This window comes from Mustela nivalis, assembly GCF_964662115.1.
Source record: "Mustela nivalis genome assembly, chromosome: 13".
In the NCBI taxonomy this organism is placed as follows: Eukaryota; Metazoa; Chordata; class Mammalia; order Carnivora; family Mustelidae; genus Mustela; species Mustela nivalis.
In genome coordinates, this window is record NC_139032.1 from 25,290,564 (window position 1) to 25,304,935 (window position 14,372).

General features: G+C 35.5%; 1 protein-coding gene across 2 annotated transcripts in view; it reads right to left on the reverse strand.

Moving 5' to 3' along the window:
• Positions 1-486: 486 nt before the first annotated feature.
• Positions 487-14,372, reverse strand: part of UBQLN1 (ubiquilin 1) — a 54,025-nt gene continuing 40,139 nt past the window's right edge. The window contains exons 7-11 of one of the 2 annotated variants that reach the window (XM_082695242.1): positions 9,396-9,538; positions 6,057-6,140; positions 4,692-4,807; positions 4,305-4,476; positions 487-2,487 (exon numbers count right to left, since the gene is read on the reverse strand). In XM_082695242.1, coding sequence (XP_082551368.1) covers positions 2,335-2,487; positions 4,305-4,476; positions 4,692-4,807; positions 6,057-6,140; positions 9,396-9,538 — 668 coding nt within the window. In that variant the 3' untranslated portion in view covers positions 487-2,334. The remainder of the gene's footprint in view (positions 2,488-4,304; positions 4,477-4,691; positions 4,808-6,056; positions 6,141-9,395; positions 9,539-14,372) is intronic. The other variant, XM_082695243.1, reaches the window with a different exon arrangement.

Genomic DNA, 14,372 nt, shown 5'->3' on the forward strand with positions numbered 1-14,372 from the left:
AAGCCTATAGTATTTTAAGTGTCTTTCCAATGCTTTTGAGAATTTTAAGTATTTTGGACTCCTAAGAAGGTATTTAGATCTAAGATAAACATACTAGAATCAAACAACAACAACAACAACAACAAAATAGTACCACTACAGTAGCTGGAAGGTACTCAAGAGACCACTCAATCCAGTGCGCTGAAAGGTCTTGCCAGCCATGTTACAAGAAATCATGTCTTTACTCAAAGTCAAATAACAAGTCAGGTACCAAAAACATCAAACAGAACTCAGGTCAGCTGACATCCCAGTTGGTTATCTTTTTAACACACGATACAGTGCATATACAGATCTTAATTGGGGAAACATAAAAACTGATAAAGAATTATCTGAAGTGTGATAAAATAAGGGGTAAATCAACTCCAGTGGTCTTCAAAGGACATGAAAAGAGAAAGTAAACTGAAGACATCCTTTTCTTTCTACAAAAAAGGCAAGACAAACCAAGTGTAAAAGCTAGAGATTTATTGTTATTTTGTGATTAATAAATTGTCAAATTGGTTATGACACTATCCCACACTGTAAACCACCATTTGCCAGTACAAAAGTTTTTGAACCAGACTGAGGCATAAGGCAGAGAGAGCAAAGACACATGAATATCATCCTTAACAACCTCCACTAGTCATGCCTCCACCTTGACCATCACTCATGTTTTCCTGCTGGGGAAAAAGTGTCAGAACAGTGCACGGGCTGGTGGGCAACCTGGCCTCTTGACCTTTTTTAATAGCAAGCAACTTACAGAAGTAATGGAATTCAACTTGTATTTCCCTTGATTTTATTGGTCTGAACTCATTTTAGGTTACTTTAACATTTTAATTTCCTGTAACTGTACATGAGAGAATATAACGACCTAAGAGAATACTGAACCAGAGTCAGCCATGTATATCACTGACCCCAAAGTTGTGTTTTAATTGGTCCTAAAGGAATGTACCACACACCCCAACAGTTTGAGAGTTAAGCAAACAGAACTTCTTTGGGGAGGGAAGAAAAAGGCTGCAGAACAGCCAAATGTACTCAACATTGTTAAAACGGCTCTTTGTTTTTCACCCCTGAACGATACCTCTTTACTATACTATATGCACAGAAATCCTAACAGAATCTTGGTTGCCAGTATTATTTAGGCTGGCCCAATCCAGGAGAGATCCCCACCCCCCGCCCCTAGTTCCCCTTCTCTGAGGCTCTGAAAAGCACAATATTTAACTATTTCTTAATAGAACTACCAAACACTTCAGAAACAAGTGGCTCACAAATCATTTTAAATTCATGTATTGCCTGTGCATGAGAAAACTGATAAACCCAAAAGATAGTTCTATTTTTATATGGCAATTAAAAATAACTGAAACATCAAAACACTTTCAGTGAAAGCAACATTTCAATTACAAATTGTAATGCCTGTTGAACTACCTATGGGAGAAGCTGAGAAGTCCTAGGCAAATGCACTTTTCGGTTATACTACAGTGCTCCTTCAGTCTGCACACGGATGAAGGTAATTTACAGTCAATCTGTGAATGTTGAGACAGTGTAACATTATGTTGTCTGTACAATTAAATGTCCTTAGAGAGATAACCAGAATCAGCTTTTCTATTCTATTTTCAACAAACCTGACTACCGGCACTTTTGCTGAGAGATGTTTGTCAAAGATGCTGTAAGATTCTACACAATCAGGAAATACTCAGCTTTCAAGTATTTCCTTATCTTCACTTTTTTGGTTACAGGTGCTTTACTTAGATAATCTACTGCAGTTTGTTTCTAGAAATGCAATCCCAACTGTGCATACTACATTGTATACAAATAAAGCAAAAACTGTCAGTAGTATAAATCTTACAGCGTTTTGTCTGCAAAAATACATGCCAAAGTCACAATAAGCAGTACTGTACCACAAATTATAGAGCGCAAATGATTTGCTTCTTTTTAATGCTTTTATTCTACATAAATTACTACCATAGGCTAATGTTTAAAAAGCAAATAAATTGGACAGATGCAGGACAAAAATCTGTTCACCCAACTATAAAAGGTGATGTTTTTTTAAAAATTACAATAAATGCAGAAGTGTTTGATGCATGCAGTAGCCTTAAATGAAAAAGCATTGATTCCCACTGTTTAAAAAAAAAAAAAAAAGAAAAGAAACACAGAGAAACCCACACATCTTACTGCACTCCACCTTAAAATGTATCATATTGGGTTTGTTTATAACAGCACAGAATTCCAAGAGTCAAAATGAAATAAAGCGGGTATTTTAAAGATTTTAAGAGCCGTTATCAAAAATAAATTACATTTTTTCAAGATACATAAATGCTGCTATGATGGCTGCGAGCCCAGTAACCTTTCAATAGCAGCATTGATATCACCTCCTGTTGCTATGAGCGCCTGCAAGTTTGCTTCACGGTTCAAAAATCCCATTGCACTGAGCTGTTCCAGTTGTTGCTGAAATCTGACTTCTGGATTCTGTAGCTGTTAAAGGAAGAAAAAAAAAAAACACTAACCAAAACTCTAAGGAAAATCAGTCTGTGTCACACCTAGATAACCTCTAAAACGTTTTAAATGCTCTTTTACAAATATGCTGGTCTACTAAGCTATAAAAACACTGGCCTCTCTTGAAACACAGTCAACATACTTAAAAGCCTATTAGCATTTAATTTTTTTATTTTAAATAGTCTAATTTATGCTTAGTCCTGTCACACAGAACACAAAACTCTGCTTTAAAAAAAAATCTTTTGGGGTGATCACTGGATGGTTCAGTCAGTTCAGCATCTGACTCTTGATTTCTGCTCAGGTCACGATCTCAGGGTCACGAGATCAAGTCCAGCGCTACACCGGGGAGTCTGCTTGAGATGCTTTCTCCCCATCCACCTCTAACCTTCCCCACCACTTACACAAGCACTCTTTCTCTCAAAAATTAAGAAATAAAATTTTTGAGAAAATCACATAATAAACCCCATCCGTTACATCAGATATATTTAAGAAACTGGTGAAAATGCAGGAAACCTAAAAGTATATATGCAAGTAGTTCAGAACTAATGATTTATTTTGTAGTTATTGACCAATTGGGTAAATATAAAAGCAGAGTTCTCATGTACAAAATTCTAATGTGCATTCAATTTCTGCACTGGCCAGTCATGTCTCCAAGAGAGTTCCAGGCCCACAGAATATGCTCCTGACAATTTAGCCACCTCAAATCTTTCTTCAGAAAAGAAGAGAAGACAAAAATACATAAATGATCAATCAATCCTGGCCAATCTGAAAATAAGGAGGCCTGTACATTGTTCAAATTACATAACAATTCTGTCCAGTACCTAAAATCTTTTTTTCTTATTAATTCTATGAATATTATTTTGATTCTGAAGCTATATTAGTATTGGGACTATAAATACTTGTACAGGATAAAACCCTGCCCTGTTTATTATATTTAATAAGACTTAAAATCAGAAAGCATGCTCTATTTTTTGCCATGCAGAATTACAGGGGCAATCTACCGTAACAGTTTTGACGGGCTATCATCCTCATACAATGGCAGATTCTTAGTAAAGCTAATAAATGTTTCCAGCTGTAAGAACATTATTAGAAGTCCACATTTTTGTGAGGTTTATATATGTAACACAAGCTACCACAGGAAGTAGTAGTGGGCAGGGAGTGACAGGATTTTTTCTTTAAGCCAAAACACAAGGTCTAGGGGCACCTGGGTACCTCAGTTGTTAAGTGACTGCCTTCGGCTCAGGTCATGGTCCTGGGGTCCCGGGATCGAGTCCCACATCAGGCTCCCTGCTCGGCAGGGAGTCTGCTTCTCCCTCTGACCCCCCCTTCTCATACTCTCTCTCTCATTTTCTATGTCTCAAGTAAATAAATAAAATCTTTAAAAAGTAAATAAGTAAACAAATAAATAAAATACAAGAACTAGAGAGAACTGTAGTTATAGCTGTTCAGGAGGTATTTGAGATAATCAAGTTTCTATTCCTCCTTAACAAACTTGTATGAAATACAACGCATTTCAAATAATTTCCAAAGAGGGGCTCTAAAAAAATGCATTTTAAAAGGCAACTTCCAAAAGGCAAAATTGTAACATTTCTTCCCTTACAACTGTTTCCTTCAGTGTCTAATAGTACACCGAAGTCTATAATTTTTGTTATGCCTGTTGTTTAAGATTGTGCTTTTCATTATACTCTAAACCCTGAAGGACTGCCTCTTTCTTTCCTTCTTTCTTTTTTTGGTTGTTTGTGGAAATTTCTAAATTTCCAACAAGAAATACAAAATGTGAGCAGAAAAGTCTTCACCTGAGGATTTACTCCAGCAAGAGCCTGCAGCATTTGTTGGATAAACTGCTGGTGTCCCGGCTCAGTGGTTCCCGTCGTCGTGGGACTCGGGGTTTCACTAGGTGCAGAGTTAGAACCATTGCTTCCTGAAGAGCCTCCAGTGCTTCCTAACGCCCCTAGGCCAGGAGTAAACCTAAGGAAGCATGAATTGGTTAATAAACCTAAGCTCCTGCAACAGGAGGCCAGACCAGGCCCCTAATGATAAAACAGTTAACATTTTAATATAGCATTAGCTGTTATCTTCTTAAAATGAACATTTTTCGTTTTGAAAACAATCTCAATAAAAATAGGCAGAATGACATTTAAAAGATAAGTTGCATTTTCATAGTCATCCCCAAATAAGCCTACCCTGGGATCAGGCCGGGAGCTTCCGTTGCTAATGTCTGTAAACCCTGCTGAATCTGTAACAAGGCCTGCATCGCCCTAGGATTTGACATCGCCGATAATGTATCAGGATTCTGCATCTAAGGAAGAAAGAGAACAGGTGGTTAACAAGGGAATTAAAATCAGTGAAAGTACAATTTAAATGTTTCTTTGCTACGTTTCTGGAGAAAACCTAAAACCTTACTCCCAGACACTGGTAATCCAGAATTTCTTTCCCCAGATAAACACAAGCACCTCCTCCTTGACAGCAAACCTAGAGTGCAAATCATTAACTGACCTCCTCCCAAGTCCATCAGGAAAGCCACTTTTCATAGTGAAAGACAATCAGGTGCTACTGTGAAAGCCACAACTGCTCCCATTCTCCAACAGAAGACAGAAGTGTAATTTCTAAGAGACAACCTCCAACTGCACAATTTATGTAACGTGGTTACATATGGTAAAAGCCACATATTCCTCCCGACCAAACGTTATCTGTTGCCGATTAAACAATTTTACCAGTAAAATAGACTCTAAAACAATAGTTCCAAATTTGAAGTTAATACGTGTATCCTGAGTTCAGCCTCACTACTTCCAAATATACACCACGTGACTGACCAAAAAAGATTGGCTAACATTAACATCATTATAATATGTCAAGGACAATAACTAACCTTGGATAATGGTTTACAAGCCCAAGAATCATTTGTATAATATTTAAAAGGCCTAGAACTACCAGTTTCAAAACACCAAGACTGACTTTTGTCTTTTTAAATAATAAAATACTATTCTAATCTCAAGTTGGTGTTGTTGTGTTGTTTTTTTTTTTTAATAATAAAACCTTCCGCGTAGGACAACACTGACAATTTTAATCGTGCTAATTCCGAGTCTGAGGAAATGAGATCTACCCCTCAAAAAAGAGACATTCCATTAATTTGTAGGAATTAAAGCATTACAATGAACCAAACCCGTAAAGCAGAACAGGGTAGCTCCTTCCTATTACTCGAGATTAGTTAAACCATAAAGCATAACATGACACAATGAAGCACTTCAAAGTTAGTTAAGTGAAAGGAAATGGTTTATGGTATTAACGAAGCATTCAAAATCCTAAATCCTCAAAAGCAAAAACAAAATGGTCCTTTCCTCAGAATTTATGTTTAAGAAATATAAGCAAAAGGTCAGCAGTGAAATGGGGCTTAGTTAAGATCAAGCTGAATTCTCTGCAAATTGACAGCATTATCAAACTAACTTCTATGGTTTGCTATCAGCCAGAGAAGAGTAAGGAAAATGTTGATTATCAAACTTTTTCAAGCAAATCATTACCGAAGATAGCTAGCATCTTTTCTTACTCACTTGTTGGAGGAAAGTTGGGAGCTGTTGTCTCATTTGTTCTTGAAGCTGAGGATTTCCAGCAAATAGGGGATTATTCAGCATCATCTATGGGGCAAGTGTTCAAACAATTTTAACTGGAAATATCTGAAACAAGTAATGTACCTTGTTTAACAGTCTATCTTCCCCAAGTGCCTAACCTGGCACTTAAAGGGAGGAAGGTAGAACATGAATAAAAAAGGAGAAGGGAAGATACTGTCCACAAGAGGGATCTCCAGGGGGAAAAAAAAAAACAAAAACAAAAACAAAATGAGGCACCTTCTCTCTCAATGAGAATGATGATTATGATAATGACATGCAATATCCTAAAAAATAATAACAATCATTTTCTTAGGATTTTCCTTGAGCAAAGGTGAGTATTTGCCCTTAAAAGAAAAAAGGGGGTAACTGGCATTCAGGAGGATACATTTGCTGCTACACTGACAGAATAAACATAAGCATCAATACATGAAACAATACATGGCTTGCTCAGACACCTCAACACACAAGTGGCAAGCACAGAGAAAAATCCAGATCTGGAACCACTCTATCTATCTGCCTGCCTACTGCAAAACAGCTAGTATTCGGTCCAGAAAAATAACCAGAACAGCAACCACCCTGACAGAGAAATGGAGCTGCTAGGTGAAAATCCGCCCAGGACTAGCACCAAAGGATCTCTGGGGAGAGTATTAAAATGTGTTAAGACCTGAAAGATGTAAATCCATTTGAGAACACCAAGATTAGCCTCTGGATTTCACCTCACTACCACCAGAGATAAGAAAACTGGCATGCCTCCAAACATTCACACAGGTGTTAAGAATTCAAGTCAGGGTCAATATTAATGTTAATACCTGAAAACAAGATTATGATACATGATCAGCATAACCAGAAACTAATTCTCAAAGCTTTGAAAAAGATGAAAATTTTATCACTTTCCCCAGAAGGAGCGAAAAGTCAACTGACAATGATTTACTGATCACCTATTTACCAGTCCAAAGTCTGGAGGGTGAAGTAAAATGACCCTTGCCCTCAAGAAGTTAACCATATTTGAGAGCAATTAATTACACGTACACACTAGAAGTAAACAGAATTCCATTCTCCCTCCTTTGTCTATTGTTACAAAGTGGATTATTTAGTTATATCCAACAAAATAATGAAAGTAGGAGGAAGTCAGTGTTTTGTGAATATATCATATTTGTTTCCAAGTGACCAATAAATTCACAGTACATGAAATAATACCAACTTGAGATCAACAAACCTGCTTCTTTATTGGCTCCAGTAAAGTATTTTTTATTATGAACAGATTAATAAAGTTACCACATTTATCTTTCAAGATTCATGTCATTTGAGACAGCATGGCATCTTAAACTGATTCATTCATTCTCAGAAAAGTATTATCTCATTTCAGGTATTTCTCCTAACTTACCTGACTATACAACAATATGGTTTATATATTCAGACTTTTTTGAGTTTCTAAAAATCAAAATCAGAACAGAAAAACTAAAAACTTTAATCTGCTGATAACCAGAGTATGTTGTAAACATTTCTAAATTGCCTACAATAAAAGACATCCACATATAGCTTTCTTTGTTAACATTTTGCTTTAGAGTGAAAAAAAAAAATGTGTCGAAGTGCTCGTCACTTTATAATGTTAATTTAATTAAATGGCTGAGAATGTACTTATTAAAGTCAAAATTTTTATTTATATTTTTTAATTTTATTTTTCGGTGTAAAGTCAAAAAAATTTTTTAATTTTTTTTAAAATTTCTTTTCAGTGTACTAGAATTCATTGTTTATGCACCACACCCAGTGCTCCATGCAATACATGGCCTCCATAGTACCCACCACAAGGCTGACCCAGCTTCCCACCCCCTGCCCCTTCAAAACCCTTAGATTGTTTTTCAGAGTCCATAGTCTCTCATGGTTCATCTCCCCCTCCAATTTCCCTCAACTACCTTCTCCTCTCCATCTCCCCATGTTATAGCAGTTATAAAACATGCAACTCCTCCGTGTTATTTCTTATGCTCCACAAATAAGTGAAACCATAGGATAGTTGACCTTCTCTGCTTGTAAAGTCAACATTTTTAAATAAGATGCACATTCAGTGCTAATTAATCAAACAGATATTTAAAAACATACAAATACCATCACTCAACATATTTTCCATTTATTTAAAACAAAAGTGCTATGATCACAGTAAGTGGAGCATTTAATACTAATTTTTTATGAATAAAACAAAAATATACACAAATTCACCTAAAAACTTGTTCTTTGTTTCCAATTCCACAAATACTAAGAGGACAGAAGTTACTGCTGAGGATTATAACACAAAGATAGCTGCTATATATTTGAATGGTTCCAGACTTCAGAAAATAAAAAACATTTTGTTGACATAAAGAAAAGTAATTAACTTTAAAAGCTTTTAGAATGTTGGAAATGAGAATACACTATAAAGGAAAATATTTATTATCCCTTATATTTTATAGAAGCCATTTTTAATATCCAGCAAATTTAAACTACATGTGATCAAGGTTATTTAATATTCTCCAAGGTTTTTTAAGCCCAGCTGTTCTTAACCTAGGGGAACATCTGAATTGCCCAGGGAACTTCAGGGATAGGGGAAATGAGATGTAATTACACCAAAATCTCTCAGGACAGAGTTTGTTTTTTTTTTTTTTTTTTTTTTAACTTTAAAATTCCCAAAGAGATCCTAAATGTTCAGCCAGGGTTGAGATCCACTAATTCCCTTAGTTACGGTCTCTTCAAAACAATTAAGAAAATAAATAAATTAATAAAATACCATTATACTAACTTTGAGGGGTGATCTATAATGGAAAGAATGAGAACACTGTTCCCACAAATCTCCCTCTGCCTTTGAAAAATGATTTCAGGATATTTTATAACTGCTATCTTGAACATGACCATTACACAGAATCTATGTGATCTAATAAACATAAGTATTCCAAGAAATGTATTACCACATCACTTAATCACTTTCAAGATTTACATTTCACTAAAGAACATATCTTCCAAAGGGAAAGTAATCCAAAACTTTATATCCATCTCCTAAATCAATATACATAGATACAGAGTAAACCTACACTTCTTTCTAGCCAATAAATAGCAGAGAAGAAAATGTTCTAATTATATATGAAGAATTAGTCTACTGCAAAGAAACAAAATGTCCAAGATATTGGAAATGCAGTTTACCCAGTTTTGTAGTATGTAACACAACACAACCCAAATGTGCCAAAATCACATTTATTTGATTAGGCTATTTCAATTCACACTGCACAGTCCTTTTTAATGTAATTACAAACTCACCTGTGCAGCAAGGTCAGGGTTCTGACTTAGTGACTGCATCATGCTTCTCATGTAAGGGGCAGACAACATGTTTTGCATAAGTTGTGGGTTTTCAGTTATTTGTTGCAACAAGCTCTGCATTCCTGGTGTGTTGAACATACTAGCTGAAAGTTTGTTAGAAAAAAAAAAAAAAAAAAGACACTGTATCAAGGAAAAGACCCATAAACAAAAGTGAAAGCTTTAAAATACAATATATACCATATGTAATTTTAGTAACTACAGATGAGCAAACATATTACTAATCAATTGAACCAAGAAAGAATTTTAAAACTAAGATCTCCACAACTACACACTCAACATATAACAGTAAAGAAGGGTTTATGGTGTTAAACATTCTGGATACATTTACAATAAAATCACATCTAACACTTACACTAGGTTCTAAAGTCAATTTAAAAAGCAAAAATTAGATATGGTTGAAATTACTATGAAAAATCCCAGGGGCGCCTGGGTGGCTCAGCTGTTAAGCGTGTGCCTTCAACTCAGGTCAGGATCTCAGGGTCCTGGGATCAAGCCCTGCTTCTGGCTCCCTGCTCAGTGGGAGGCCTGTTTCTCCCTCTCCCGCACCCCCAGCTTTTGTTCCCTCTCTCGCTATGTCTCTATCAAAAACAAAATATTTTAAAAAAAGAAAATAAAGAAAAATCCCATACAGAGAGTAAGTCTGGGCCAACATCTCTAGGACTGCAGAAGAATCACATCCAGCATTTGATATGTTCCTACTTAAAGAACGTAAGCCCTCTCATACCCAGGAAACCAGATGTAGCCTCCATCCCACTTTCACTCATTACTGACACTCACTCGCCAAAACAGCAGGCACATTTAACATTTCAGAGCAGCGACTAAGAACAGTGACTAGAGTTACCTGGGTTCAAACCTAATCTAACTATGTAAACTTGGGTTAGTTTTTTGGCCTCTTCACCCTTCCAGTTTCCCCAGTCAAATGGAGTTAAGTACTATCTAGTGCAAAGGACAGGTTGTGACAATCAAACTACTTAAGGGCAAAAGTGCTTGTCACTTTATTCTTTCCTTTTTTTTTTTTTGCTAAGAGCTATAGTTAAATTTATGCAAATTCAACGTTCTCTGAAAACTAATTTGCTCAACACATAACCAGATTTTCACTTGCTGACTACATATACTCAACCTCAAATATATTCTCAAACTCATTATATGCAAACTTAACTCATTAGTTTTTTCATTTCCCTTCTGCTCTCATTCCATCCAGCGTAATTTTATCAGGCTTAAAACACTGACACTTCCTACTTATTTTTCTAACTTATTATAATTCTGCTGGGGGTTATTTGGTAATCAGTCTTTTTTTCCTATTTCCTCAAGTTGTTTCAATTGAGTTACTTTCTACATCCTGGACTCTATGAATATTCTAACACAAGTGTTGATAAACACAACCTGCAGAGCAAATATGGCCCATGACCTGCTTCTGTACAACCCACAAGGTAAAAATGCTTTTACACCTTTGAATGGTTAAAGATACAAAATTATTCTGTGAAATATGAAAACTATATGCAGTCAAACTTCAGTGTCCATAAATAACATCTTCTTGGAGGGGCGCTTGGGTGGTTCAGTGGGTTAAGCCTCTGCCTTCCGCTGAGGTCATGATCTCAGGGTCCTGGGGTCGAGCCCCATGTTGGGCTCTCTGCTCAGCAGGAGGCCTGCTTCCCCCCGGTCTCTCTCTGCCTGCCTCTCTGCCTGCTTATGATCTCTGTCAAATAAATAAATAAAATCTTAAAAAAATTTTTTTTCTTGGAATACAGTCACACGCAAGTGTTAACTGTCAATGGCTGCTTGTGTACCACCATGGCTAAGTAGTCCAGTAGAGGCTGTGCACAGCCCTTGATGACTGCTGCAGACCCAGAACGCTGCTCAGTGCACCACACTATTGCTGTAGCATGTTGTTATTTTCTTTTTTTAACTACCAGTAACATACTAGTCTCATAAGAACAAGAAGAAAAAGATAAAGTTGGACTACAAATATTGTGCTTTTAAAGCACAATGGAGCATGGATTATTTTATCAATGAGATGACAAAGCACTGTATTTTTATGCAATGACAATGAAAAAATACAATATACTTCAACATTGCTAGACTAAGCACTCATTGCACTATGCCCAACTCAGAGGCAAGCAACAGTCAGGAAAATACGAAATTTAAAATGCAGCTACCTCATCATAGCCAGATTTCTTTACAAAAATAAAATATGAAAATAAGCCTACAACCAGTTAAGTTTCCAAGTGGCTTATTTGTTAGCCAAAAAGGAAAGCGGTGTATTAGTGGTGATTAACTGGCATGCTTAATGAAATCTTGATTGCAGCAGCCAAATATAAATGTGTCCAGAGAAATAAACTCGTTTAAGTCCATTACCCTTTCAAGGAGAACAGTTTCTCAAGAGTTAAGGACATTAGACTCACAGCATCAATATTCAATTTAAAAACAATGCAAGTTATTCTGAGTGGTATTCCTTTGTTTTTAATGAGCTGACAGATGTTTCTGCCCAGTTCTTGTTTGAGAAGTCAATGCCAAGTTTAAAGTGTCTAAAAAATCAGACTTTATAAACAGTCTGCATAGAATTACAGGCAAAACTACTTTCAAAGTCCAGAAAATAATTCAATGCAACCTGAAATAAAATCAGGTTGATTTTATTATTTAAAATGGATTTTATATTTATATAAATTTTTATTTATATATTTTTATTTTATTTTATATATATTATATATTATTTTAAAATATAATATTTTATTTATATTAAAATTATATTTTATTTATAAAATCAGGTTGATTTTATGATTTAAAAATCAGGTTGATATGATGATGATGAAAACATATGTGGAGGATTAGCTGAATATAGAAAGCTTATTTAAAAAATACGGTATTTAAAAACTATGGCTATTCATTGTCTTATTCACCAGCAGGTACTCCGGAAAATATTTTGAACTGTCACATTATTCAACGAGCAGGAGTATCAATAGAGAACACCATTTCACTCTTGTGAACTTCGCCATAGTCAATTCCATAGATTTTTGTCTGAAATCCTGACCTGTCCAACCACACAGCAGCAGTTTGACGGCTTAGCAGAAGTAGTTTTTTTGTAAGATGTAAGGTTTTACTTCAAAATTTTTTTAGATAAAGGCTAAGACTGAAATTCTGAACCACCTAACCAGCATTACCAAACACCAGATGACTCTCAAAATTATCTTTTGCTAGAAACTTGATAATGTTTCCCAATGAATTCTACCCATAATTATAAGACAAACAGCATGCAAACTTGTGGAACTCATACTGTGATAAAGTAATTTTGACAATAACAGAAATTGTTTAAATGACAATATCAAGGTGCTTTATACATTCTCTTGCTGTCAAAAGTTAAAATGAGATCTCCATTGCCATAAATTTACAGATTGTTTTTTTAAGTTCATATTACTGTTCCAGCAGCATTCTTTGGACCTCAATACAAGTGCAAAGGAAATTTCCATATTTCAAAAGTCATTTAATTTTGTAATTGAGGTCCTACCACCTAACCTTCAATTGGAAGTGATTAATCTGCAATGACATATTTAAAGCAAAGAAGAATGTAACAGAATCCTACAAATGCTTCCAACTGATGACTATGCTATTAAAATCATATACTTTTGAAATGAGTACATATTTAAGTAAAATCTCATTACACATCTTGACAACAGGAAACACTGTGAACATCAATTAAGTAAATGTCATCCCTAAAAAAGAATTCCATTCCTATCATTAGTATATATATATGAAAAAGTATTACTCAGTTATATTTTTACTTATTGCAATGTATTTTCTCTCATAATATTCTCGCTTTACTTTTTTTTTTTTTTAAGATTTTATTTATTTGACAGATCACAAGTAGGCAGAGGCAGGCAGAGAGAGAGGAGAAAGCAGGCACCCTGCTAAGCACAGAGCCCAATTTGGGGATTGATCCCAGGACCCTGAGATTATGACCTGAGCTGAAGACAGAGGCTTTAACCCACTGAGCCACCCAGATGCCCCTCACTTTGCTCTTGACATGCAAGGCCCAAAGTATTACCTGGCCCCTTGCAAGAAAAATTTGCTAACTCCTGCTCTAAGATTTCCTCATCTTCTAGAATAAGTGCTTACTGGGCAAAAGAGAGTCAAGAGTTTTATCTTTACAGGTATGTGTGTATATTTGTGTATGTGTAACTGCAAAGAGTTGAATAAAAATCTCAACAGTGTATATACTATGCTAACAAACTGTTAGGCCAGCAGAATCCATTTCCTTTTGCTGTTTTTGGTTCTCCTTTGATGGATACAGTAACATGAAATCTTAAAGTATCAAGCCATTAAGTAATAAATCTGAATAAGAAGTCACAAAACTGATTTTTTGACATAAGTTGTTAATGTAGATAACAATGCTATAGTTAATTAAAAAAAAAAAACAGCAATTCACCTATCAGGAGATTAAGTCTTTGCTCTTTGATCTTTCAAATGTGAATAAAGTAGCTCTCTCAAAGATAGTTTAAAAATCAAATAAGCAATAAGTAAAATACAGAAGGGATAATTTTTTTCCTTGATTAAATGATATTATTTCGATGTAACCTAGACTTCCTGTGGTGATCATTTCGGAATATATACAAACACTGAATCATTACATTGTATACCTGAAACTAACACTCTGTCAAATAGGCAATACTTCAGGGGTGCCTCTGCTCAGGTCATGATCCTAGGGTCCTAGGATCGAGCCCCGCATCGGGCTCTTTGCTCGGCAGGGAGCCTGCTGCCCCCACACCCCACCGCCTACTTGTGATCTCTGTCAAATAAATAAATAAAATCTTAAAAAAAAAAAAGGCAATACTTCAATTTTTATCAACTCCTTACTATATTCAAAAACTTCATGATACCCGCTATAGTCTATAAAGGATATATACTACCGTGACAACCAATGAC